The 24,207-nt window shown below is 39.8% G+C and overlaps 1 protein-coding gene across 6 annotated transcripts in view; it reads right to left on the bottom strand.

The window, feature by feature from the left end:
• Positions 1-2,822: 2,822 nt before the first annotated feature.
• Positions 2,823-24,207, bottom strand: part of LOC131935677 (calmodulin-A) — a 124,160-nt gene continuing 102,775 nt past the window's right edge. For all 6 annotated transcript variants that reach the window (XM_059292197.1, XM_059292195.1, XM_059292196.1 and 3 more), the window contains 4 exons: positions 9,699-9,842; positions 5,620-5,738; positions 4,202-4,349; positions 2,823-3,338 (listed from right to left, as the gene is read on the bottom strand). In XM_059292197.1, the coding sequence (XP_059148180.1) occupies positions 3,184-3,338; positions 4,202-4,349; positions 5,620-5,738; positions 9,699-9,842 (566 nt within the window). In that variant the 3' untranslated portion in view covers positions 2,823-3,183. The remainder of the gene's footprint in view (positions 3,339-4,201; positions 4,350-5,619; positions 5,739-9,698; positions 9,843-24,207) is intronic.

The raw sequence follows: 24,207 nt of genomic DNA, 5'->3' as shown, positions 1-24,207 counted from the left end.
ACGACTTTTCTGTATTGAATGGATGCAGGATTAAAAAAAAAAAAATTCCTGAAGAAATAATTCTGTAAATTATAAAATATAGGCTACATAGGCAAACAAAATATAAACGGAGATATGTATCTATATCAACACTGATAGTCTTCATACAAGAACATCCCAAAATAATCATAAACTAATTAAAATATTCTTTTATTTTTTTAAATTGATTAGATAATTTATTACATAAAGTACTATAATAAATTCAGCATCTTATATAAAAAGGCATAGTAATATTATAATGTTTTGGAAATTATTCAGTATCAATCATCAAACACAAAATGGCCTGGTAAGGAAGGGATATTGGAATCAAATTGATAATAGAAAAAAAAACTATGAACATACAATTTCTTTACAGATTTTGGTAAAAAAATGTTACATTTTACGAGAAACAATTTCTTTTTAAAATATTTTATAACCCAAAAGTAAAGGTTTCTACAGTCTAAATATTACTTGTAAAAATAAAACTAGGTACTCATCTTGCAGGGTAAAATTATATGGAATGTGTAACAATTAAATGACAATCCCATTAATTAAGTGCAAGTACAAACTCTTTGCAAAAAGGAGACAGAAATTGCCCTGTTGAACAAAAAAAAATAATTAAAGCATTGATTAGTTTATTATGGCAGCAGACATAGTGAACTATCACAACCCATAAAATTGCTAGAAAATGTTAACGCTTTATAAATTATTTAAATATAAATAGTCAAAAATAAATTGGCTCAAATTCAGTTAGTAATTTTAAAAAAAATTTACATCCAAATCCTATTTAAATTTTAGAACTAAATTCAGCGGACTAAATTCATGTTATAGTTCTGTGAGGTAATAATTTTTATAAATTCCACACAAATAATTAGCAAACTAGGAAACATTGTTAATATTACTTTCATAGGAAAACTCTAGTAAAGTGCGTTATGCAAGTTAGAATTAAAAAAAACAATCTTGATAAGTGCCTGTACAAGGTTGAAACATTGAAAAGGTAAAAAAAAATACTAGAAAATTCTCATGTTTATATGATAGTATTATCTGATGAGACACCTAAATAACATAAAGCACAATTGTAGGTACTATCTATCAAAACACACATCTTGAAGAAATGTGGACAAGTTCCATTTTAAGCTTTGAAATTGTGCAGAGAAAGTTGCGCAGCTGGACATTTATTTTACAAAGTGAAAGTGTACAAAAGAAAAATAATTAGAGAACTTCATGAGGAGTGTGTATGAGAAACTGCATACAGAAACTATAGATTAATGAGTAATGTATTGCATTAATTTGTACGAGTAGAAAAATATGCAAGAACTGTGTCAGGCTATAAAACAATGTTACGTTGAACTCGACTAGTCCACCTTGATAGCACTACTATAGTTAGAAGTTACTTAAAATGTTTAAAAGCTGCATCTGTTCAACTAGTTGCCAAGCGAATAGTCTTTGTTTACTTTATTTAAAATAAAAAACTGAACTAAAATAATTTTAAGTAGATTTAACCTATCTTCTAAAAGAAAAACAAAAACAAAAAAACTTTCAAATTAGTACCACTTTAACCCATGAAAAATAAAGTTACGTTATTTAAAAAAATAAAATTAGTCATGCCAGAACAATATGATATATTAGACATTCTTGCATATTTCTGTATAGAGTTGAGACATTTAAATGAACACAGCGAATGAGGGAAAAGAAAGTTCAGGGAACATTTGAAGGAATCGTATAAAAAATAGCTACACGGGATGAAAATTCATTGTGTTGTTAAACAAATTTCAATGAACAAACGGCTACAAAAAGTATGCATATATTTGAAAAGGTAATACTTGAATAGTTAGTTATTTAAAATACTTGTTCATCCCAGACCAGGTGACGTGTTTTCAAATGTGCGGCTCAAGTGGTTTTCACTTTCATTGCACTTTATGTTAACAGTGGGATCTGATCCATTTTTAAACATCGCCAACACATAATTTTGTGTTCAAAATCAAATTGATTAACCTGGTGTTCAAAATCAAATCAGTTTAAGTGATTTATAAAAAAAAAAATCAGTAGCAATATTGTAGGAAGAGCTAATTATTATTCTTATTTTAAAAAAAACCTGTAAAATATGCTCATTTGATAAATGTTTAACGGTTTATTGAAATAAAATTAGCTTCATGGAAAATTTGTCTGAAAATCTCATACAAAATAGTCACAGTGTATTACAAGCTAGGAACATGTAAATAAGAAAATATAGAGTATTTGTAAGAAAATTTGCACATTTTGTGTCTTTAATTCACACTACAGATTGTGGGGGTGCTATATACACAATTTATTTAATAACATTGAAAAAATAGTTTTTAATTATGATCATACAGATCAAAAAGAAATGAAAATAAAACAGTAGGAAATGAAAATTCTTAAAATGTACACAAAGTTTTCTACAAAATGTTTTCAAATATTTTGTGGTAGATAATTAAAACTTGTCTATACCATAGATTAAGAATTTAAAAATTATACTGAGTATAATGTGAAAGGGTGGGCGAGATTTATAAAAGTGGATGGTTGATCAAAATACACTTTAATTTTACTGTTAAATTTGTGATTTAATGTGAAAAACTATTCATCTTGAAAAATTCAAGTAACAGTTACAACCAGTAAATATTAAGTTAGCGGGTGACATTTTAAAAAGTTTTTAAATTTGTAGGCTGTAACTTCAGGTTGAAAACACTTTTGATTATCTAAAGGATCACACAAAATATAAAAAAACCCCATTTTTTTTTACAACAAATTGTACAAGTTTAAATTTTAAGTACTTATTTTAATTTTTCTCTTCTTTAAAATGTTAAGATTTTTTCGACACAAAACTAATATGAAAAAAAAATTAGATTTAAGACTAATCGTATATGTGGAAAAATATGTAATCTATATCAAACTAAAATCAGCAGCTTTAGTCAGCCTATAAATGTTAATGAAAATAAAATAAATTTACTCCTGGCCTCAGAAAAGCAACCATTAAAAAAAACACTTCATCTTCCACAACGTATTCACTCATAGATTTACTAATAATTTATAATCTCCATCTGTGCATATGCATTACGTAATGTCAATAAACCTGTCTCGCATTCTAAATATTTTGTTGTCTCCGCTTTACACATTCATAAACTCTGTATCACAGGTCAGGAATTCTCATTTCTTCTTGCCGTCTTTTGACTTAGAAGATTTTGGTGTTTGCTTGCTTGAAGATGAAGTGGAGGATGAGGATGTTGATGAGGAAGATGGCGCTGGCGCTGCCGCTGCACCAGAAAGACCTCCACCAAGACCTCCCAGGAGTTTCTGAAATTCTGAAAGAACATGTTTTTTTTTGTTGAATATGTTGTTAAGAAGTATTGATAATTTGTATTGAAAGAGCATCTATGTAACATAGAAGCTTAAAGAGGCGCTAAATATCAAAACATGTACTTAACCAGTGACAGGACAGAGTGGTCTAGCGGTAGAGAGCTGGACTGCTAACCCATTAGTCTCAAGTTCAAATCCGGGTTCAAGTCAGTAGACCGTCTCTGAGTCCACCCAGCTCTGATGGGTACCTAACTCATGTTAGGGAAAGTAAAGGCGGCTGGGCATAGTGCCAACCACACTATCTGTTCAAATGCCGAGGTCACAGAAACAAGTGAGCTCTACTTCACTTGCCCTATAGACCATCAGGTTTGAAAGGGAACTTTACTTACTTAACCAGTGAGCTCACCACTCATACTATTCTTTGATATGCCATGTTCACCAAACAGATGAACTTTACTTATTGACAGCCATGTTTAAAAGGATGTCTTTGCATACTTTTTTTTCTCTTACTTTTATGTGATGTTAATATACACTTTAATGTAATCAACTGGTTTAAGTTTTTCTCTAAAGTTTAGACAAAAAATTAGTCACAGTGCTGTAGTACTTTCAAACATGAAGGTCCATAATGGCAGGTGAAGTAGAGTTCACCTGTTTCAGGAACCTCAGCAGATGAAGGGATAATGTCAGCTCTATACCTAGCTTCCTTTACTTTCCCTAACGTGGGTCAGGTGCAAATCAGAGATAGGTGAACTCAGGGTAATCCAAATGACAAAACCGGGATTCGAACTCGTGACTTTTGGGTTAACAGTCATATTCTCTACCGTTCAACCACACCATAAAATTTTAAAAATGGATGAAATTTCCGTACCATCATAATCAATCAACCCATCGCCATTCAGGTCTGCCAGCTGGAACATCTCCTTCACATCCTCCTCCTCCAGGTTCTCCCCCAACCTCTTCATGATGTACCGCAACTCATGCTGGTCAATGTACCCATTGCCATCCATGTCAAACACCTGGGGAACAAAATAAAATCAAAGTTAGACATTTGCAAACCAGCAACTCATGCTGGTCTATGTACCCATTGCCATCCATGTCAAACACCTGGGGAACAAATAAAATCAAAGTTAGACATTTGCAAGCTTATGAAAAAACTGGTCAATATACCCATTGCTATCCATATCAAAGACCTGGGAAACAAAATGGGGAAATCACATCAAAGTTAGACATTTGCAAGCTTATGAAAAAACTGGTCAATATACCCATTGCCAACCATATCAAACACCTGGGGAACAAAATGGGGGAAAAAAAATCAGACATTAGCAAACTTAACTAAAAACTGGTTAGTTTAAATATTTTGATTGATGGGAACGGAGTGTGATTGAGAGAAGGATGTTGAGATTGGAGACTCAGGTTCAAGTACTTCCTGAAGCTTCATCTCCACTAAAATTACCTTTGAACTTTTTTTTTTAGTTTTTGCAAGTTCCCTTTTACCATATATACTCAACTCAACAATCTATATATATAATTCTCTTCTGGGAGCCGTTAGAAAACAAGCTGCAAGTGCCTCCTTGCAGTCCCCGCTCTTTCTCTCTATCACTATCACTACCACCCCCACCCCACCCCACATTGTCTGGTGGGCTGTGGTCAAGCTAAATGTTTACAAAGCTAAATGTTTACAAATCATAAAGCCGTAGAGCCGGGTTTCTATTAGGGGCAGATAATTTAGTTCGATTTTAAACTTACAGGAGGTAACTAAGAAATAACTAAGAGGAGGCTGCTTTCACGGGGGGGGGGGGGGGGGGGGGGGTGTAGGGTCGGGGTTAGGGGAAAGGGGGGGGGGGGGGGGTAGTGTTTTAAAGCAAATATTTTCAGTGGCAGCATTGGTACTGTCGAATTCACAAATTATGAATTACTGAAAAGTAGAAAATAAAACAACTAAATAGCGGCTTATGATACGCTGCGGGTCGGCTCGTTCTATATAATCGACCAAAATACACCATAACACACACACCATTTCTGTTTGTGCCCAAAACACATGGGGCAGATGAAGTAGAGTTCATCTGCTTCAGAGACCTCGGATAGTTTGGTCAGCACTATGCCCAGCTGCCTTTGTTTCTCTAATGTAAGTTAGGTACCCATAAGAGCTGGGTGAACTCAGTAACATTCCATTGATATGAACTTGGATTCGAACTCGAGAGTCTCGGGTTAGCAGTCTAGCCCACCATAAAAATACACCGAACCAATGTTACAAAATATCAGAAAACCAAACAGGCCTAATTCTACCTTGAATGTTTCTTTGGTTTTATCCTCTGTTTTATCCACTTCCTCTGGCACATCCACCGCCTGTGTGGACCACCGCTTCATCAAAACAAGGAACTCATCATACTCCACGTAGCCGTTTTCTAGATGGAAGAAAATACAAGTGAGAATAGTTTTTAAAATTAGAATTCAACGTACTCCTTCTTCTTCGTTCTTAATTTTTAGTGTTGGGAGGGATCGAGCCTTTTCTGCCAGAGGGTTTGAACTCGAGACTTTTTTCGAATTTATCAACCATGAGCTTTGCCGACTCGACCATGCTTCCTTCACAATTAAGGATTACGTGTCAACTGGTTATGCGCCATTGAGGCCATTGACTCCGATTTCAGCCTGCTTTTCTTTTTGGATTTGCTTCCATAGCCTTTGTCCAACCAAGAACAAACTACAAGGCAGCAGTTGTTTGATTTTGGAGTTGTCTCTCCTAGAAGAGTGGCTGTCCCCAGCTAACGAGCCTCATCAGCCCGAGGGTTCGAACTCGAGACTTTTCGGTTAAGCAACCATGAGCTTTACCGACTCGAACACGCCGCCCCCACGTACTCCTTCCAAGTAGCAATTCTAGATTGAACAAGAAAATACAAGTGAAAATTATTTTTTTACAAATCGAAAACATACATCTGGCAAATGAATAAAACATATGGCATACAAATATATAAAAAAAATCTGGCACACAAAACAAAGTATTGAGCTTCCGTTGTTGATTTTAAACGAAATGTATCGAAGTTTACAGCACAGGCTGAATTTAAAGTAGGTCGGATTAGATTAGAGCAACGGTTAAGGAGGGGTCGGCTGCCAGTGAGACAGTGTAGGCAGGACATAAATTTTGTTTCAACCGATAGAGAATACGATTTAATCGTCGGTCAAATGCGAACCATCTGGACATCGAGAAACTGAAAATGCAATTTGTTTGTCAAGTTGTTTAAGTATCAAAGTGTTTTTTTTTAAAGACAAGCTGTTTTTATATAGAAACTAAGCCAAATAATAAAAACAACAAACATACACACAAAACAAGGAGAAAACGAGATTTGAATTAGAATTTCGGTTTTTATACATAAAACAAAATCTCTGCACCCCACCCACCCCCATCTGAGTTCTGACCTTTGATTTTTGTTTTTTGTTGCGCTTATTACAAACTTGGTTTTCCATACAGCGTCTCTTTGTTTACCATTTATGCTAATGGTTTTAATGTATATGATGTACTAAAACTATAGGGTATTGCCCGATTGTAAATTTATATCTTTCATAAGTTATAAATCAAGTGGAAAAAGCAGAATTTTTCAATACAATTAGTTCCATTTCATTTTGGTGTCACCGCCTTTGCTGCTATAACGCCCCCCCCGTCTTGTGAGCTATTGCTTCTAAGATACAATTACAATTTACCCCTAAGTCTATAGTTACCCTAGACCTAAGTATATTGACTTATGATTACAATTTACCCCTAAGTCTATAGTTACCCTGGGTCTAGGACATTACCCCCCCTCCCGTCATTCTCATTCCCCCCCCCCCCCCCCCCGGAGCAATTACCCCACCCCCTTCAAGAATCCTGACTCCAACTCTGTACCTATATATTAACTAAATCCTAATTTTAAGAAAAAGACCAAAACCTAAGCATTCACCTCAGCTTAAAACTTAACAAAAAACCAAACCCAACCCTAGACATTGGTTTGAGCCTAACCCTGACCCTAACACTAATCCTAACCCAAACCCTAACCTTAACCCTAACTGTAGCTTTAGCTATAACCGGGGGGGGGGGGAGTCGACAGGGGGGGTAATTGTGAATGTTACATGGATTCCATGGGTACCTACAACTATCATACGCTTTTTGTTTTCTACGACAAGAAACCAGTGGCGTCACTCGGTCGTGTGCCACTTGGTGCAGTCCGTACCCCCCCCCCCCCCCCGCCTCCATACTGACGTCACTGGATCCGGTCCCAACTTTTTATTTTAGTAGTTAATTGTAAAAAGTATCACACATGATATATTACCCTGAGTGAATAGGCTAACAAAATGACATACCATACGAATACCATTCATTCATTGATTGGAAAATGATGTAGGCTTGCGTAGGCGAACGTTCTGAGAACGGCGTGCTATTTTAGCTCAGGAAATGACGTACATATTGTGTGTACGCACACATTTATGTAACACCTTTACCTTTAATTTAGTTATACCTTTGTAGCAGTTATAGAATATTCACTGCAGCCAGTAAATTTCTGTTTTTTTGTGCGTGTGAAATGACGGGGGTGGGGGTGATGGGGTAGACGTTCTTCGGGGTGGGGGGCAGTTTCCCCCTAAAGAGATGCCTGAAGAAACTATGCCGCTTCCTTCCCTTAAAAATTTCACGTATATTTTTTAAACAGCTTTGTTTGTATATTGGGTTTGGGAATACAACTATATAACTACTAGATCTAATTGTCATTTTTAGTAGGTTGTGAGATGCATTACCAAGGACTAAATAGCTCTTAATGTCTTCGTGAATAGGATAACACTGGCGTACTATCATTCATTAAAAAAAATCAAAGCAAAAAGTAAAAGTTCTAAGAGCAATGAGCTATTTTTAGCGCAGGAAATGACGAAATGGCGCATTTTTTTTTGTTTTATGAACGTGTTAACCACGCATTTAATGGCGGGAAAATCTTCATGTGTTTTGAAGATGGCGACAATTTGGTGCCGGTATAAGGGAAGCAACACAAGATGTATGGTTTACAACACAGACTAAGGAAATGTTTTGCTCAATGAGTAAAAATAAACCACGCGCTGCACACTGGGGGAGGGGCGGGAAGGTGTTAGAGAGGGGAAATAACAACAAGGGGCGCATAACCCGAGGATCACGTTACGTCATGCAATAAGCGAAGTGTTGATTGTGTATAAAATTACCATCTGTGCCGGGTTCTATGTTTTTGCACCATCTCTACAGTTCCAGTGGGGGTGTGGGGGGGTGTGGAGGGATAACTTTAAGTCGCAATAGAGATTTAGATACCGTGCATTCAGTTGTTTGGTATCACAATATTAATTACAAAAATCTTAACCTTTTATAATTTTTCTTTAAACCTCTAAACGTAACACACAAATCACCTTTGTGCAGTGTTTCTTCCAGACTTTTTCTCCGGGGTGCATTTGATATTTTCGGGGGGGGGGGGGGTCTTCATTCTCCGGGGGGGGGGGGCGGACACTAGTAAAAGTATATGTTTACTATATAAATTCCATCTCGGTCGGGGGGGGGGGGGGAGGAGGGGGGGGGGGCGGTACACTTTCTTCGGGAGGCTCTGCCCCCCCCCCCCGAAGAGATGTCTGGAAGAAACTCTGCCTTTGTGCTGGTATCCCCACCCAAATAATATCCCTATTTCTATCCTGATCCCCACACAGAGTTTCTATCAGGCATCTCTTCGGGGATGTAGCATGTTTTCTCTATCATTAACAGGTTTACGTCATGGTGTCACCCCCCCACTTGCCCTATCTATATCCTTATCCCTAAAACAAACAGCTTTATCTCTATCCTTATCCCTACCTAAACATAATTCTCAGCCTAACTCTTATCAAATCCTAATCAGACCTAATCTTAATCGATACTGAAAGAATTACTAAATTGAACTTCTGCAACCCGAACTACCGAAAACATTTGTCAACTCTTTGTATAATGGAGATCTTCATTTGTAATGTTCGCGACACTTTGATTTTCTAATCTAGCTAACAGAAGAGTTCGCATCTATTACTGTCAATGTCCAAGACAATCGCGACAGATGTAGTAGAGTTTATCAGTTTTAAGTACCACGGCGTATAGAGGGATAGTGAAATCAGTACTATGCCCAGCTGCCTTAGTCTTCCCCAACTTAAGTGAGGTATCGAATAGAGATGCGTAGACTCATGGACGTCCTATGGAGACGAGTCCAGATCCGAACTCGAGACGCTCGGTATAACAGTCATACGCTCTACCATCCGACCAGGTCGTCACATGTAGATCATATTCCTTTATAACCCAATTCATAGACGTAGATCATTTCACTTTCTAACCTAACTCACCAAAAGTAAACAAAAACAAAATGACTCACCATTAATATCTGCATGTTTGATCATGTCCTCTATCTCAATCTGTGAGTACTCATGTCCTAAAGTCCTCAGCACACATCCCAGCTCGTCACACGAGATTTTCCCGTCGTTATTTTTATCAAACATATCAAAAGCTTGCTTCATTTCTGTCAACAACAAAACAAAAAGCTATATAATGTTTAATTTATACGAGATATTTTGTCGTTATTTTTATCAAACATATCAAAAGCTTGCTTCATTTCTGTCGAAAACAAAACAAAAAGATAAAGACTCTTTATACTAGATCTAAATAAAATAATGTTTTTTTTACATCGAACTAACAGATAAGTGACATGCGAATCACTGGACATTGTATTCAACTGTTCGAACACAATAAACCCTACCGCCACACGTAACAAAATAATTTGGCCAGCCACCACACAATAAAATTAAAAATTACTTTAAAAAATGCCCCCTCTCTCTCCTAAAATAAAAAAAAACGGTTTTCATAACTTGAAGATTTACAATTGGAAACTTAGTCACAAATTAAAAAAAAAAACCACCACTTCACACTTGGTTTATCATCCCCCTCCACCCTAGAGGCGTAGCGAGGGGGGGGGGGGGCGGGTGGACATATGTCCCCGGGCGCCGACCTTAGGGGGGGGGGGCGCCAAACTGAAAGTTTGAGGGGGGGGGGGTGCAAATCGAAAATTTGCTCCCTAGGGGGGCGCCAAATTGAAAGTATGTCCCCGGGCGCCGGGAAGGGTCGCTACGCCTCTGCTCCACCCCTTCCTTTGGATGCGTGCGCATTACGTGTCATTATGATCCAAACTTTAAAACTAAACCCAACATTAACTTTAACGTGAAACTAAAGGAATAATAGTTCTTTTAACATTAGAGACAGCTTGATACAGTAGTTGACAGAGTTTGTATTTAAATGACGGTATTGCCCCCTAGTGACCGGGTTAGGATTACGGGTCAGGGTTAGGATTAAGGGTCAAGGTTAGGATTACCGGTGAGGGTTCGGCTATGGTTAGGCTTAGTATTTCGGGTCAGGTTTAAGATTAAGGGTCAAGGTTAGAATTACGAGCCAGAGTTTGGTTTAGGGATATGTAAAGATTAAAGCAGCAATGCTAGCAAACTCAAAAATTGACAGTCGTGTTTAGTTACGTATTGTTAAGTAAAAAAAAAATCAATACAGATACAATATGATACATGTGTTTAATATAGACATTAGTGGTACCCACTTATACAGATCTGTGACCCCCAGGGGGTCAGTAGGTGGGTGGTGGAGGGATCGTTCACTAATAAACCGAACACAGACGAGTTCCGCAGCAGAAGGCAGAGCTCACAGCGCGCACGTGCCCAGGTGAGTACATGATGAAGGGTGAGCAGTCCAAATGTCACTGCCCGATATAGCCTTGAGCGCCGAGTGTTTGTAATTTACTACCCCCTCGTCTAAACAAAAACTACCCCCCCCCCTCCACCCACCCACACCTCATCCACAATTTCCACCATCCTATTTTAAAAAAAAAATAAAGCCACAACTTTTGTAACCTTAAATGATCTGTTGGTTCACGTTGCCATGGTAATGTTTTGTCTAGATTTTACATGAATTAACAGCAATGCTGGTACTGGTACGCATGGATGGGAGTTGGGGGGGGGGGGGGGGCAGCCACTAAAGATTTATATTTTCTATATACATTTTCGGCGGCTGAGGAGGGCGGTAGGCGGTCTTTTTTGGGGGGGGGGGGGGGGGGGGGGGGAAGAGGTGCGTGTGGCGCAGGCCCTCCGAAGAATGTCTACCGCCCCCCCCCCTGTACGAAATGTAATTTATATAGAAAATATATACTTTTACCAGTGCCCCCCCCCCAGAAGAGAAGTCTGAAAGAAACACTAGGTTTATTAAATAAAGATATTTATTTTAAAAATGAAAAGCAAATAGCCCACCGTTTTTTTTTCAAGAGGCCCACAGGTATGTTTCCAGGTCAGCCGGCCCACAGGTATGTTTCCAGGTGGGCCGGCATCCCAGCCCACCCCTGTAGGTACCCTATATATATATATGCTAGACTACTCTTCGACAAAAATGAATTCAGCTCTTGTCGGTTTAAACTTTAAACAATACAAATTCGCATAACTAGAAATCGCCTACAACGAAAACCCATTCGCGAATGTACAACTAAATCATCGTTATTAAAATATCTTTATCGGAAATTTCCGCTATACTTCAAAGATGGTACAGCGAATCAATAAGATCCTATTAGTGTTTGTACTTCAATGATCAGGGTTCGAAGTCTGACGGAGCAGGAAATGAAATTTTTACACTGGAAATGATATTTTAAAATTATCTTCAGGCCGACTAGCGGAAAATTGTTTATGATACCTTAAGCTTTTTTTTTTTTAATTTTGGTTAATATTGTAAGTTATACTTCGCGGAGTATTTTAATTTCAGTGTAAAAATCTTTACTTCCAAGAAATCCATTTTATAGCTAAAAAAAATACTTAATCACGGCGTATTTGTTTTTAGCAGACACATCTAAATTCTCGAGTTAACTCGCAACTTAAGAAAGGTTCCTCTAAAGTCGACAATGGTAATCAAGAGTTTACATATACAAAATCCTCAGTGGTCAAAGTCCATTTCAGCGAAAGTACGGCTTAAACCAGCAGATAAAGGGACGTTGTCACCTACTGTCCATTCATTTAGCCGGGATTTATTTCCCTTGCGTGACAAGTGTGTCAATGAGGAGACGGGGTTGCGTGTGTTGGCAGTAATTTCACCAAGATAACTCGCAAACATGCGCAGACGGGCTCATTTTTTTTTTATCCAATCACTGATCAGTATGATAAACTGTCCTGATTTCATTCATTGTGACGAATGAGGCGAAACGCCATCTGCCATTATGCCCCATCAAATTCCACAATCCGTATAACTATATAAACCTTTGTGATACATTCTAAGCCTATCTTATATGGTTGACTAGTCCCACATCATCATAGTTTGAATACATTAAGTTAAATTAACCCTAATATAGAGTTTAACGCTGAGAATTATCTTTATTCTTAGCCATTCAATTACTGGATACTGGATAATGCTTTAATGGCATGTTGACCCGGATGTTTAATGTTGACATGGATTCAAAACGTCTATTTATAGGTTTAAATAAAAAGAAAAAAAACCAACAAAAGAAATAAAAATAAGCTAAAATTTTGGAAAAAATTATGTTTCAAAAAATCAAGAAAGACAATTTGATATGGAAAGAACTGCATTTTTATCGCCTTAAATGGTACAATTCTTTTTGCTATATCGGCCCGCCATTATAACCCGAGGTTCACTTTAGTAAGACAAACTGTACATTTTTTTTCAGTAGCCAACTTCCAGCTAATACTTTCAAACAACTTGTATATTTTAAGTCCGCATGATCCAGTTAAAAGAAGGAAAATATTAAAATTTGACTTCAATAGGCGTGGAAAGGTGGCACGGAGGGGTAGGGGGTGTTTGGGGGGTGGTGGAAAATAACCTAGTGCATGTACAGTAACCAATGGAAATAGCAAGGATGCGGCGCTTGTGAAAAGAAAAATGCCCGATACTAGAGGCGTAGCGAGGGGGGACGGGACATATGTCCCCGGGCGCCGACCTTAGGGGGGGGGCGCCTATATGGGTTGGAAAAACAAATTGAAAGTTTGAGGGGGGGGTCAAATGAAAAGTTCGAGGGGGGGGGGTGCAAATCGAATCGAAAGTTTGAGGGGGGTGCAAGTCGAAAGTTCGAGGGGGGGGGGGGGGGGGGTTGCAAATCGAAATTTTGTCCCCTGCGCCGGGAATGGTCGCTACGCCTCTGCCCCATACTCTACCAAATAAGGGTCCACCATACTTATGATTACTATGTCAAACAAGTACATTCGAAAGCCGGCAAAAAAAAATAAAATAAAATAAAATCGGCTAGGCCAAGTCCATTCACATAGGCCACAGAAACAGATCAAATCTACTCCACCTGCCCCGATTAAACCTATCAACCCATTCCCCAACTACGAACCACCAATTCTTAAAGGTTAGCCCGAGTCAGACTGAATTAAAAATAAACCCCGCCGTGAACTGTTCTGACCCGATTGGTATGCCATAAATCACAGAGTACAGTCTAGTCTGGCGCGAACTCCATAGACGTCATTACCTCCCGAGATCCTTCCAACGTCATAGGAGGTTTGATGCAGCGCGGTGCACCCCCCCCCCCCTTGTTTTTACACGGCAGTATGCTAAAGTGGCATAAGGTTTATAGAAAATAATTTTTCAGAGACGGTTTTGTTGACACAAGGCAAGGGTACGAGTTCCCTACCCTCTCACATACACATAATAAAGGCATGAGTTCCCTACCCACTTACATACACATATCAAAAGGGATGTATTCCCTCCTCTCACATACACAAAATAAAGGCATGAGTTCTCTAGCCTCACATACGCATTACAAAGGCATGTATTCCCGTCTCACATACACATAAGACATGAGTTCCCTCTCACATACACATAATAAATGGTCTCCCCTCACACATTATACACACTAACAAAACCCCTATACACACAAGTTATTAAAAAAGACGACAGAAATCTCCATCCTCTGAAAATAATCAGAACGCTAACTAGAACTATCATACATTGACATTTGTTTTCTGATGGAAGATACGAATTGTATTCAGAAATTCTTTCAGGGATATCTGAAATTCTTTCAGGCATCTCTTCGTGAAAAGGTGTGTGTGTGGGGGGATACTATTTACATAGATTATATATACTTTAACCAGTATCCCCCCCCCCCCCCGGAAATTTAAATGCGCCCCTACCCGAAAGAACAACGCCTGAAAGAAACACTAATTGTGTTCATTGTCCTTTTATAAAACACTTTACCCCACTTGCCTCCATCTCAATCACTCTCGTCCGAATATACAAACATCTACAAGCTAAACGATCTCTAGGGTCGTTAGAAATCTCAGCACCCCCCCATCCCCAACTTCCCGCCTCTTATGTAAACACACCAACTCCTGTGGGAGGGGGGTGTAGTAAATCTCCCGCCCCTCTCGTGAGTATGGATAAATAATCCACAAACAAGCACCCAACAGGACGATGGATCCATCTTCCACTAAGTGAGTTATTCATGGACGTGGTCTCGCCGGACCACGCCACAGAGCCGAGGTTTGACGAGATCTTCAAATATTTATTCCGCTCACAAGTTTGTGGCGGGGAGCAGGGCGTGGTTGTAAGAGGGTTAACAACCGCGGCGATCCTTATGTAAGTTAGGGTTGTGAAAGGGTTAACAATAGATCTAGGTATACGTGTCTGGTTATAATGAAATCGTCACTATAAATACAAATAAATATACATCTGTATACACACATTATATATATATATATGCAATAATATACATACACAATATAAATACAGGTACATGCATGTGTATGTATGGACACACATCTATACATAAATAGGCCCATACAACTATATGAACACAAACATATACACATGTGTATACACGTGCATATGTGCTGCAAGGGATGTAGTACAAAGTTCGATGTTATGATCGAAACTCATCCATTTATAAAGTCCAAAATGTAAATAATTCTAACTGCCCCCCCCCCCCCCCTGCGAATGAACGTCAAAATGGATAACCAACTTGCCCAAATGTTTAACGCTGGCGAAAAAAAAAACAAGCAAAAAAACAAAAAACATTGACAAATAATGATTGAAAGGGGCCAATTAATTATCTCCCCCTCCCCCCCCCCCCCCCCGACCGACAATGGGGCAACACCAGCGAAGTCACAATGACGTGGCACTCTGCCTGGGCCAATCAAAAGGTCCCCTGCCTGGGCCAATCAAAGAGTCCCCAAGTCCAACGTGTTGCAGATGTGTTGACTGTTTCTCTTGATGTCTCTCAGTAGTTTACTTAAGGCCCATCTTTTGTAAACACAAGCACCTATATTAGGCGGACACGTTGAGCGATGTCCAAAACTATTACGTTCAAAGAAAACAAAATTTTTTTTTCAACTTTTTAAATTGGGTTCTTGCTTGGCTAGTGAGTTGAGTACTTATAAACAAACAACCAATGATTATACTGTGAAGAACAGCGATTCTTCACATGAGCTCTATCGAACCCCAGGGGTTCGATGAGTCAGTCTCAGGGTCTTCGGCGGAGGGCCAGACACACATCCGACTAATATGATTCAAGATCGGAATTTGTTAGTGCGGACGATAGAACTGTTAAGCATATGAAATTGATGGGTTTTCATTACTGACAAAATGTTAAGAACCACTGGTGTAGAAGATCGAAGAAAATTCTAGCTAAACTTTGGTATGCTGTGAACTGTTATTGTTAATTATAGAGCTCTGTATATTGTATTGTACGGATATTCTAAGAATCGAAGGAAAATTGGCTTAGCGAAGTTAGCATTTAAAAGAATACAACCGACGTTAGATATCGTCCATAAATACATTTTTAAATTCAAAACATGATTTCAATCCTATATTGTACATTCTAATAAAAATCACTTATTAAATTAAAAACATCTTCCCGATTTCACTGCCCGACCTAGTTTTCAAATTCTACCTCCCCCAACCCCAATTTACCCCTTAGCCATAGTTTTCCCATCCCCCTCAAAGCCTTAGTTTACCCATTCTGTTGCCCCCCCCCCCCCAGCCCATGTTTCAAACTTTCCATCAATTTGACGTAAGAACCCCAAGTATAAAAAAAATCGATACACCGATGTAATATCATCTTGTCAAAAATCTCCCGTCGTTATGCATCTTGTTCCCAAATGAACGCAATTGACAAGTTTAGACATTTTGTGACGAGCAGCGCAGACGTAATTTATTTTTAAACGAATGGGCCCGTCTAATCCATGCTCGTTAACTGGAAGTTGAAAATAGCGAAATCATTAACACTGACCCAAATCCTAACCTAACGGTATAGCTAATTGTGTTAATCCCATACCAGTAGCTAACTCTTACTCTGTAATAATACACCAAATTCTTCAACTAGAACAGTGTTTCTTCCAGACTTTTTTCTCCGGGGGGGGGGGGGGGGGGGGGGGGGGGTAGCGGACTTTGTTAAAAGTATATATTTTCTATATAAATTTCATTTCGTTCGGTGGGGGGGGGGGGGGCGGTAGACTTTCTTTCGGGGGGGGGGGGGGGGGGGGGGGCAGTGGCGTAGCTACCGTAAAGCTAGCGTAAGCAAGGCATAGGGGCCCTTTTTCGAAAGTTTGAGGGGGGGGGGGTGTGCAAATCGAAAGTTTGAGGGGGGGGGCGGGTGCAAATCGAAAGTTTGTCCCCGGGAAGGGTCGCTACGCCTCTGAGGGGCTCACTAACACTTTTTGCATAGGGGCCCAAAAATCCTAGCTACGCCACTGGGGGGGGGGGGGATATGCCTGGAAGAAACTCTGTACTAGATAAACGTGATAAATACATCTCTTCTCTTAACTATCTTCTTCTTCGTTCTTAATATTAGTTTTGGAAGGTATCGAGCCTTATCTGTCAGAGGGTTCGAACTTGAGACTTTTTTCGAATTTAACAACCATGAGCTTTGCCGACTCGACCACGCTTCCAATACAAGTAAGTATACGTGTCAACTGCTTATGCGCCCTCTTAACTGTAACTTTATCCTTTTGACAGCTTCTTCTACTTCTTCTTCGTTCTTAATTTTTAGTGTTGGGAGGGATCGAGCCTTATCTGCCAGAGGGTTTGAACTCGTGACTTTTTTTTTTCGAATTATCAACCATGAGCTTTTGCCGACTCGACCATGCTCTTTTGACAGTAACGTTCACCATTTAACTGTAGCCTTAATCTTCTAACCCTAGCCTTAACCATCCAGCTTTAAACCCTTACCGTCTCCTTGATATACAAACTAACCCTAATCTTTGAGCTTTTAACCCTTTCTAATCATAATTTTCTAACTATATCGTTAACCAAATCTCTAGCAATATCTCCCTCCCTCCCCTTCCCATTCAAGACACCTGGGCCCACAAAACGGAATTCTACACAAACCGACCACCCCCCCCCTCCCCCTCCCGAATGGCCTTCAGATCTTTCTAGAAGAAAAGTTTCCGCCCCGTGTCTACGCGAACACCTGGTTCGAATCCCGCCGCTGTCATAGCAGAAACGGCCCTCGTTTGATCCACCTGGGGGGGGGGGGGGGGGGGGGGGGAGGCCAAGATCGCATCCAGACCCCGGTCATGTGACTCGCCGCCATGTTGTTGTCCCTCACGAAGATCAATATGAACATTGGCATGTATTGCGTAATACATTGACGATAGAGAGAGTAGCTAATGTATTGAAGGGGGGGAGCACCAAGCCACGATTGAACAGAACTAAACTTTGTAATACATCGACGATAGAGAGAAGCTAATGTATTGTAGAGGGAGGGGGTTGTAGAGCACCAAGCCACGATTGAACAGAGCTTAACTTTCTTCTAACTTGAGAATTGATCTGTTCAGAGTTCTTTAGCCCCCGAGCTAAAAAGTTATGGATTTTTTTAAAACATACGATTCTGTGGATTCGAGAATATTTTGTGTTTATTTTAAGCTTAGATGACTAACCGCACGTTTGAAGCCAATATCTCCCACTATTTTTAGCCCAATCTCAACATTAAAATAAACGAACCGAAGAAGGCTTAGCCCAGTTTTTTTAAATATTTTTATTAAAAAAAAACATCATCCAGATAACACAAATCCAGATGGCCGAATAGCCACACGTTTAGTTAAACATGCCGAGTAGCTAGTCATCTCCGAATAGCCAACACGTTTACAAAAACATGTCGAGTAACTTGTGTCCGAATAGCGAACATGAAAAGCATGGCGAGTAGCTTGTCGTGTCCGAATAGCCAACAAGTTTAAAAAATAACAGGGCGAGTAGCACGTCACATCGTCAGGTTGTTCGGTGCAGCCGCCAGTCCATTCTAAAAATAGACCACTCAATGCACAAGTAGCCGGAAGGCGCTTGCTGGGGTCTGTGTTTGTTAGTGGGGTATCGGTAACGATAAGCTCCGGACACTTAACCCACTATGGCTTTTGGGGTCTCTGAACGTTAGGTTAAACTACACTTGCCGTAGAGGTCAAGGCAGTAGCGTAGCGAGGGGGGGGCGACATATGTCCCCGGGCGCCGACCTTAGGGGGCGCCAAAATGGGCTGGAAAAATAAATAGAAAGGTTGAGGGGGGTGCAAATCGAAAGTTTGAGGGGGGGGGGTGCAAATGGAAATCTCGAGGGAGGGGTGCAAATCGAAAGTTTGAGGGGGGGTGCAAATCAAAATCTCAAGGGGGGGGTGCAAATCGAAAAGTTTGTCCCCGGGCGGCGGGAAGGGTCGCTACGCCTCTGGGTCAAGGTCAGCAATCGCTGAATGGGTTAGCGGTGAGGATTCTTTTTCACAAACAAGCTTCACTCAACCACACTGGATATTCCAAATCCACAATGGATAAGCTAAAACTTCAGCCTAAATCCACAATTATCAGCAGCTACACCATGGCAATAAAAAAGCCCTTACTGATCAAGTCCTAGTACTAAATGATCAAGCAACATTTTTCCAATAAAACCAAAGCTATCAATGATGAAACCATAACCCTCAACAATAAAACCAAAGCTATCAATGATGAACCCATAGCCCTCACCAATAAAACCAAAGCTATCAATGATGAACCCATAGCCCACAACAATAAAACCAAAGCTATCAATGATGAACCCATAGCCCACAACAATAAAACCAAAGCTATCAATGATGAACCCATAGCCTACACCAATAAAACCAAGCTATCAATGATGAACCCATAGCCCACAACAATACGACCAAAGCTATCATTAAAACCATAGCCCACACCAATAAAACCAAAGCTATCAATGATGAAACCATAGCCCACAACAATCAAAACAAAGCTATCAATGATGAACCCAAGGCTATTAATAAACAAACCATAACAATTAGCAGGCTGTATATCTCTAGAGAATGTTTTCACTTAGAGCTAAGAAAACTGATGGTTAAGCAAAGACCAGTACTGCGGTGTCGTGGCTATAATTTAAGACCACGATCATGGAATAGTATTAAAATTTCAGACATCAAAGAAAGAAAAAAACTTTAAAAGTTTAAAATAATTAAAAAAAGGGATTCCTGAGTTTCATTCCCTTAATCCAGAATCTGAACACCCAACACGACAGTGAATGTCACGTGATTTGGTGACGTCACATGACCTCACCGCACCTAAGGGACTGGGTCATTAATAAAGCTTCTAGGTGGGGGGGGGGGGGGGGGAGCTGATAAAAAGTTTAATTATCCAGATTTATATCATTCCACGTAATTAAAATACGGACGAAGTAAGGCGATCTTTCAGTCAGACTGGTAGAGGATTTATAAGGTATATAAAGAGCATTTATAAGGTGTAGAGAGGATTTATAAGGCGTAGAGTAGAGGATTTATAAGGTATAGAAAGAGGATTTATATGGTGTAGAGAGTTTATAAGGTGTAGAATAGAGGATTTATAAGGTGTAAAGGATTTATATGGTGTTAAGGATTTATATGGTGTTAAGGATTTATATGGTGTAGAGAATTTATAAGGTGTAGAGGATTTATAAAGTGTAGAGGATTTATAAGGTATAGAGAGGATAACCCCTCATATCTCGAGAATATAGAAGCATAACGCTAGTTAAAGTTTTTAGGATGGTCAAGAAAGGGTTGAAAGACAAAACGAACGTAACTTGTAACTCGACCTATTACTTAAACTCTTGTGTTTTTATTATAAATTGATACATTTTTTTTAGAGTTAAGCATTGACAGATACAACATTTCTAAAGATACTTAACACTCGTTAAAAAATATTCCGGGAATTCCCAGAACTATTTCTATTTCTTAACCAGACGTCTCGTTCTTGTCCATTTTTTTTTTTAGTTTCACAAGAGTATTTTTTTCCTCGAACAATTTAGGATGAGTGGTTGTTTTCCGGTACCCACATTCTCCCCCTAGCGACCTATGGTCCGAATTATGTAAGTTCCCAAAGCGAAGGGGCGACAACTACCCGAGAAGCGCGGTAACCTATCTTTGCGCAAAACGGTGCGTCCATTTGCTGATGAGCGCGGGAATCCCCAGCGGGGGACGCGAGAGCCTACTCGGGAGCCAATCGAGTAATGCTATAACGCTCAAGTGTTGAGTTGACTAGTACCTTTAGATGACTCGAGAAAGTAATGTACAGGTTGTATTATTGATAGCCCGGTCAAAGCTATTGTGTGTGGACAGCTAAGGGGTGGGGGTGGGTGGGGGGGGGGGGGCGTGAAACAGAAAACGTGGTTGGATCAAGTTTTGTGTTCCAGACAATGCCAATGTAATTAGCGGCCATCTTGATGGTATGTTACAGGGTGGTGGTGTTTGTGGTAGCGAGGAATTAAGCGAGGCGGCGGTGGTTGTGTGGTAGATGGATGGATGTTGTCTAGGGAGGCTATTTTTAGATATATCTATTTGTTAGGGTAGGGAAAGTAACGCCGAATGTAGCAAGGAAGAGTGTCATTCCGCACGTTGGTGGTAATGTGGTGTCTTGGTGATTAGGTGTTTTGGTGATTAGGTGTTTTGGTGATTAGGTGTCGTGGTGATTAGGTGTGTTGTGGTGATTTGCTGTGTTGTGGTGATTTGCTGTGTTGTGGTGATTTGCTGTGTTGTGGTGATTTGCTGTGTTGTGGTGATTTGTTGTGTTGTGGTGATTTGCTGTGTTGTGGTGATTTGTTGTGTTGTGGTGATTTGCTGTGTTGTGGTGATTTGCTGTGTTAAGGTGATTTGCTGTGTTGTGGTGATTTGCTATGTTGTGATTTTTGGAGTCTGTGGTGTATTGGTGTTTTGGTGGTAGTGTAGTGTCTTGGAGGTAGTGTGGTGTCTTGGAGGTAGTATGGTGTCTTGGAGGTAGTATGGTGTCTTGGAGGTAGTATGGTGTCTTGGAGGTAGTATGGTGTCTTGGAGGTAGTATGGTGTCTTGGAGGTAGTATGGTGTCTTGGAGGTAGTATGGTGTCTTGGAGGTAGTATGGTGTCTTGGAGGTAGTGTGGTGTCTTGGAGTTAGTGTGGTGTCTTGGTGATGGTATGGTTTTGGTGGTGAGTGTGGGTTGTGCTACTAGAAGTCTTAATGACAGTTTGGTATCAACGTAGTAGTGTTGATTTAAACAGGATTAGATCGAAACTAAATAAAATACTAAATGAAAATAGAAACTTTAGTGGAAATAATATAGGCCAACATTTCAAATTCATCATTAAAAAAATATTTTAAGGGTCGACAACTTGTTCAACATGCTCATATTTTTCTCAGTAAATGGACGTGCCAGAACATTACGGAACAAAAATAGAATGACGATTTTATAGAAACCTCAACTTGACAGGAACGATTTTCTTGTCCTGGATGTGTCCAATATGATATGCTGCAGACCCAATGTGGCCCAGCCTCGACATCGTACAGCTGTCAGAGTTGTGGGCGGGGGACAATGGTTTTTTTTTTTAAATAGACGTGAACTTTTGTTAGGGGTGGGGTGGGGGGAGTAGGGATTGGAGTAGAAAGAGCTGTAAGGGAGGTGGATGTTATGGATGTATGGGGGTGGGTGGTGGGGTGGATGTTAACTTGTAAGGAGGTGGATTTTCTAGCTAGCTGTAAGGATGTGGATGTTCTATCTAGCTGTAAGGGAGGTGGATGTTCTAGCTAGCTGTAAGGGAGGTGGATGTTCTAGCTAGCTATAAGGGAGGTGGATGTTCTAGCTAGCTATAAGGGAGGTGGATGTTTAAGCTAGCTGTAAGGAAGTGGATGTTTTAGCCAGCTAGATAAAAGAGAGGTGGATGTTAGCTACCTAGCTGTGGTTGATGTTTAAGCTAGCTAGCTTTAAGGAGGTGGACATTCTAGCTAGCTGTAAGGTGGATGTTCTGACTGTAAGGTGGATGTTCTGACTGTAAGGTGGATGTTTTAGCTGTAAGGTGGATGTTTTAGCTGTAAGGTGGATGTTTTAGCTGTAAGGTGGATGTTTTAGCTGTAAGGTGGATGTTTTAGCTGTAAGGTGGATGTTTGGCTGTAAGTGATCTGCCAATATTAAACTGAATAAACGTAGGGTTACTACCAACACACAATAATTCACCATGGAGACAAGACATTGATAAACTCTCCTTCACCTACTAAATCCCATAACCCAAATTTTCTTTTCTTTTTCAAGAATTGATTACAGCTAATCATATCAGCCTTGACATTGAACGATTGGTGAATCAAAACACAAGCGCGTGAACCAATGAGATGGACGGTGTGGGAGGGGGGGGGGGGAAGAGTGTAGAGTGTAGGGAGAGGGAAGCTGAATGAAATTTAAAATGCCTCATCTTCTACTCTTTAGCGCATTTTTTGACGGAGGGGTTGAATTAAATATTAAAGATGAACTTTTGAACATAAGAATTTTTTAAAGATGTCCCCTGACATCAGGATCTGAATAAGTTAACGGGTGTGGATAGTGGGGGAGGGGGGGGGGTTGGAGAAGGCTGTGGTATTTAGGATTCTAAAACATTTATAATTTTTTTTTACCAAAGTGCAAGATATTTCGAGTTGGGTCGTATATTTATGTTCGCAGCTCTACACATAAAGTAAAGAGATAGGATTTAAGAATGATAGGTTCTCGTACACTCAAAACCTAACCTGCAGTCGGTCATGATTTATCACAAGAATCAGGGCTACTGTACTAAAGGTATTGAAAGGTGATGGGCATAGTGGACGGTTGTGCCCAGTACACACCAGGGCAGTCGTGCCCAGTATATAAAGGCAGATATGCCCAGTATATACCAGGAGAATTCGTGCTCAGGTAAAGACAAGGCATTTATGCCCCGATAAAGACAAGGCATCTTTGCCCAGTACAAAAAGTCAATCGTGTCTTTGGCATAGCCAACACAATGTCGAGCAAGTATTAGTTGCGTCAAGTAGGCCTACCTAGTAAAAATACTCAACAAAAAGTTTTTTTCAAGATGGCCGCCTTCGCCATGGTAACCATACTTTTTAGAAGAGTCCTTGATGCGAGCAAGTATTTTCCTTTCACCACATTAACAGATACACAAATAAACAAGGCTTATTAATTAAGTTTTTTTTCCCCGGCGCCTACACGCTTAAAAAATGAACTAGAATTTCATCAAGAGCCTCCATCTTCTAGTACGTTTTACAAACTTTAAAATTTGAGACGATCTACTTCTCAACTTGCCGACTGCTACCGAAATCAAAAGTACGAACTCCAATAAATAAATCACATTTTAACAACGCAAACACGTAGCCTGGCTTTGAGAAACCATAATCTTTTGAATGAATACAGGTCAATTAGACCCCATGAATAATTAACCCGAGTCAAACGCGATGAATTAGTTTTGTTATCGTCCTCCATCTCCGCGGAGATTGGCTGCCGCAAGTCACGGGGTACGAGATCAAACATTCAATTGGCTGGCCCGTATAACTCACGTTATCGGTATGTCCGAGGCTAGCTGCTCGTCCTTCATTTTCCTTTAATACCCCAGCTTGGCGGTCTGTGGG

This window comes from Physella acuta, unplaced genomic scaffold (genome assembly GCF_028476545.2).
Source record: "Physella acuta isolate Inbredline_101_S28 unplaced genomic scaffold, ASM2847654v3 ptg000152l, whole genome shotgun sequence".
In the NCBI taxonomy this organism is placed as follows: Eukaryota; Metazoa; Mollusca; class Gastropoda; family Physidae; genus Physella; species Physella acuta.
Note: the sequence above shows the minus strand (reverse complement) of the source record. Positions and strands in the feature narration are given on the sequence as shown.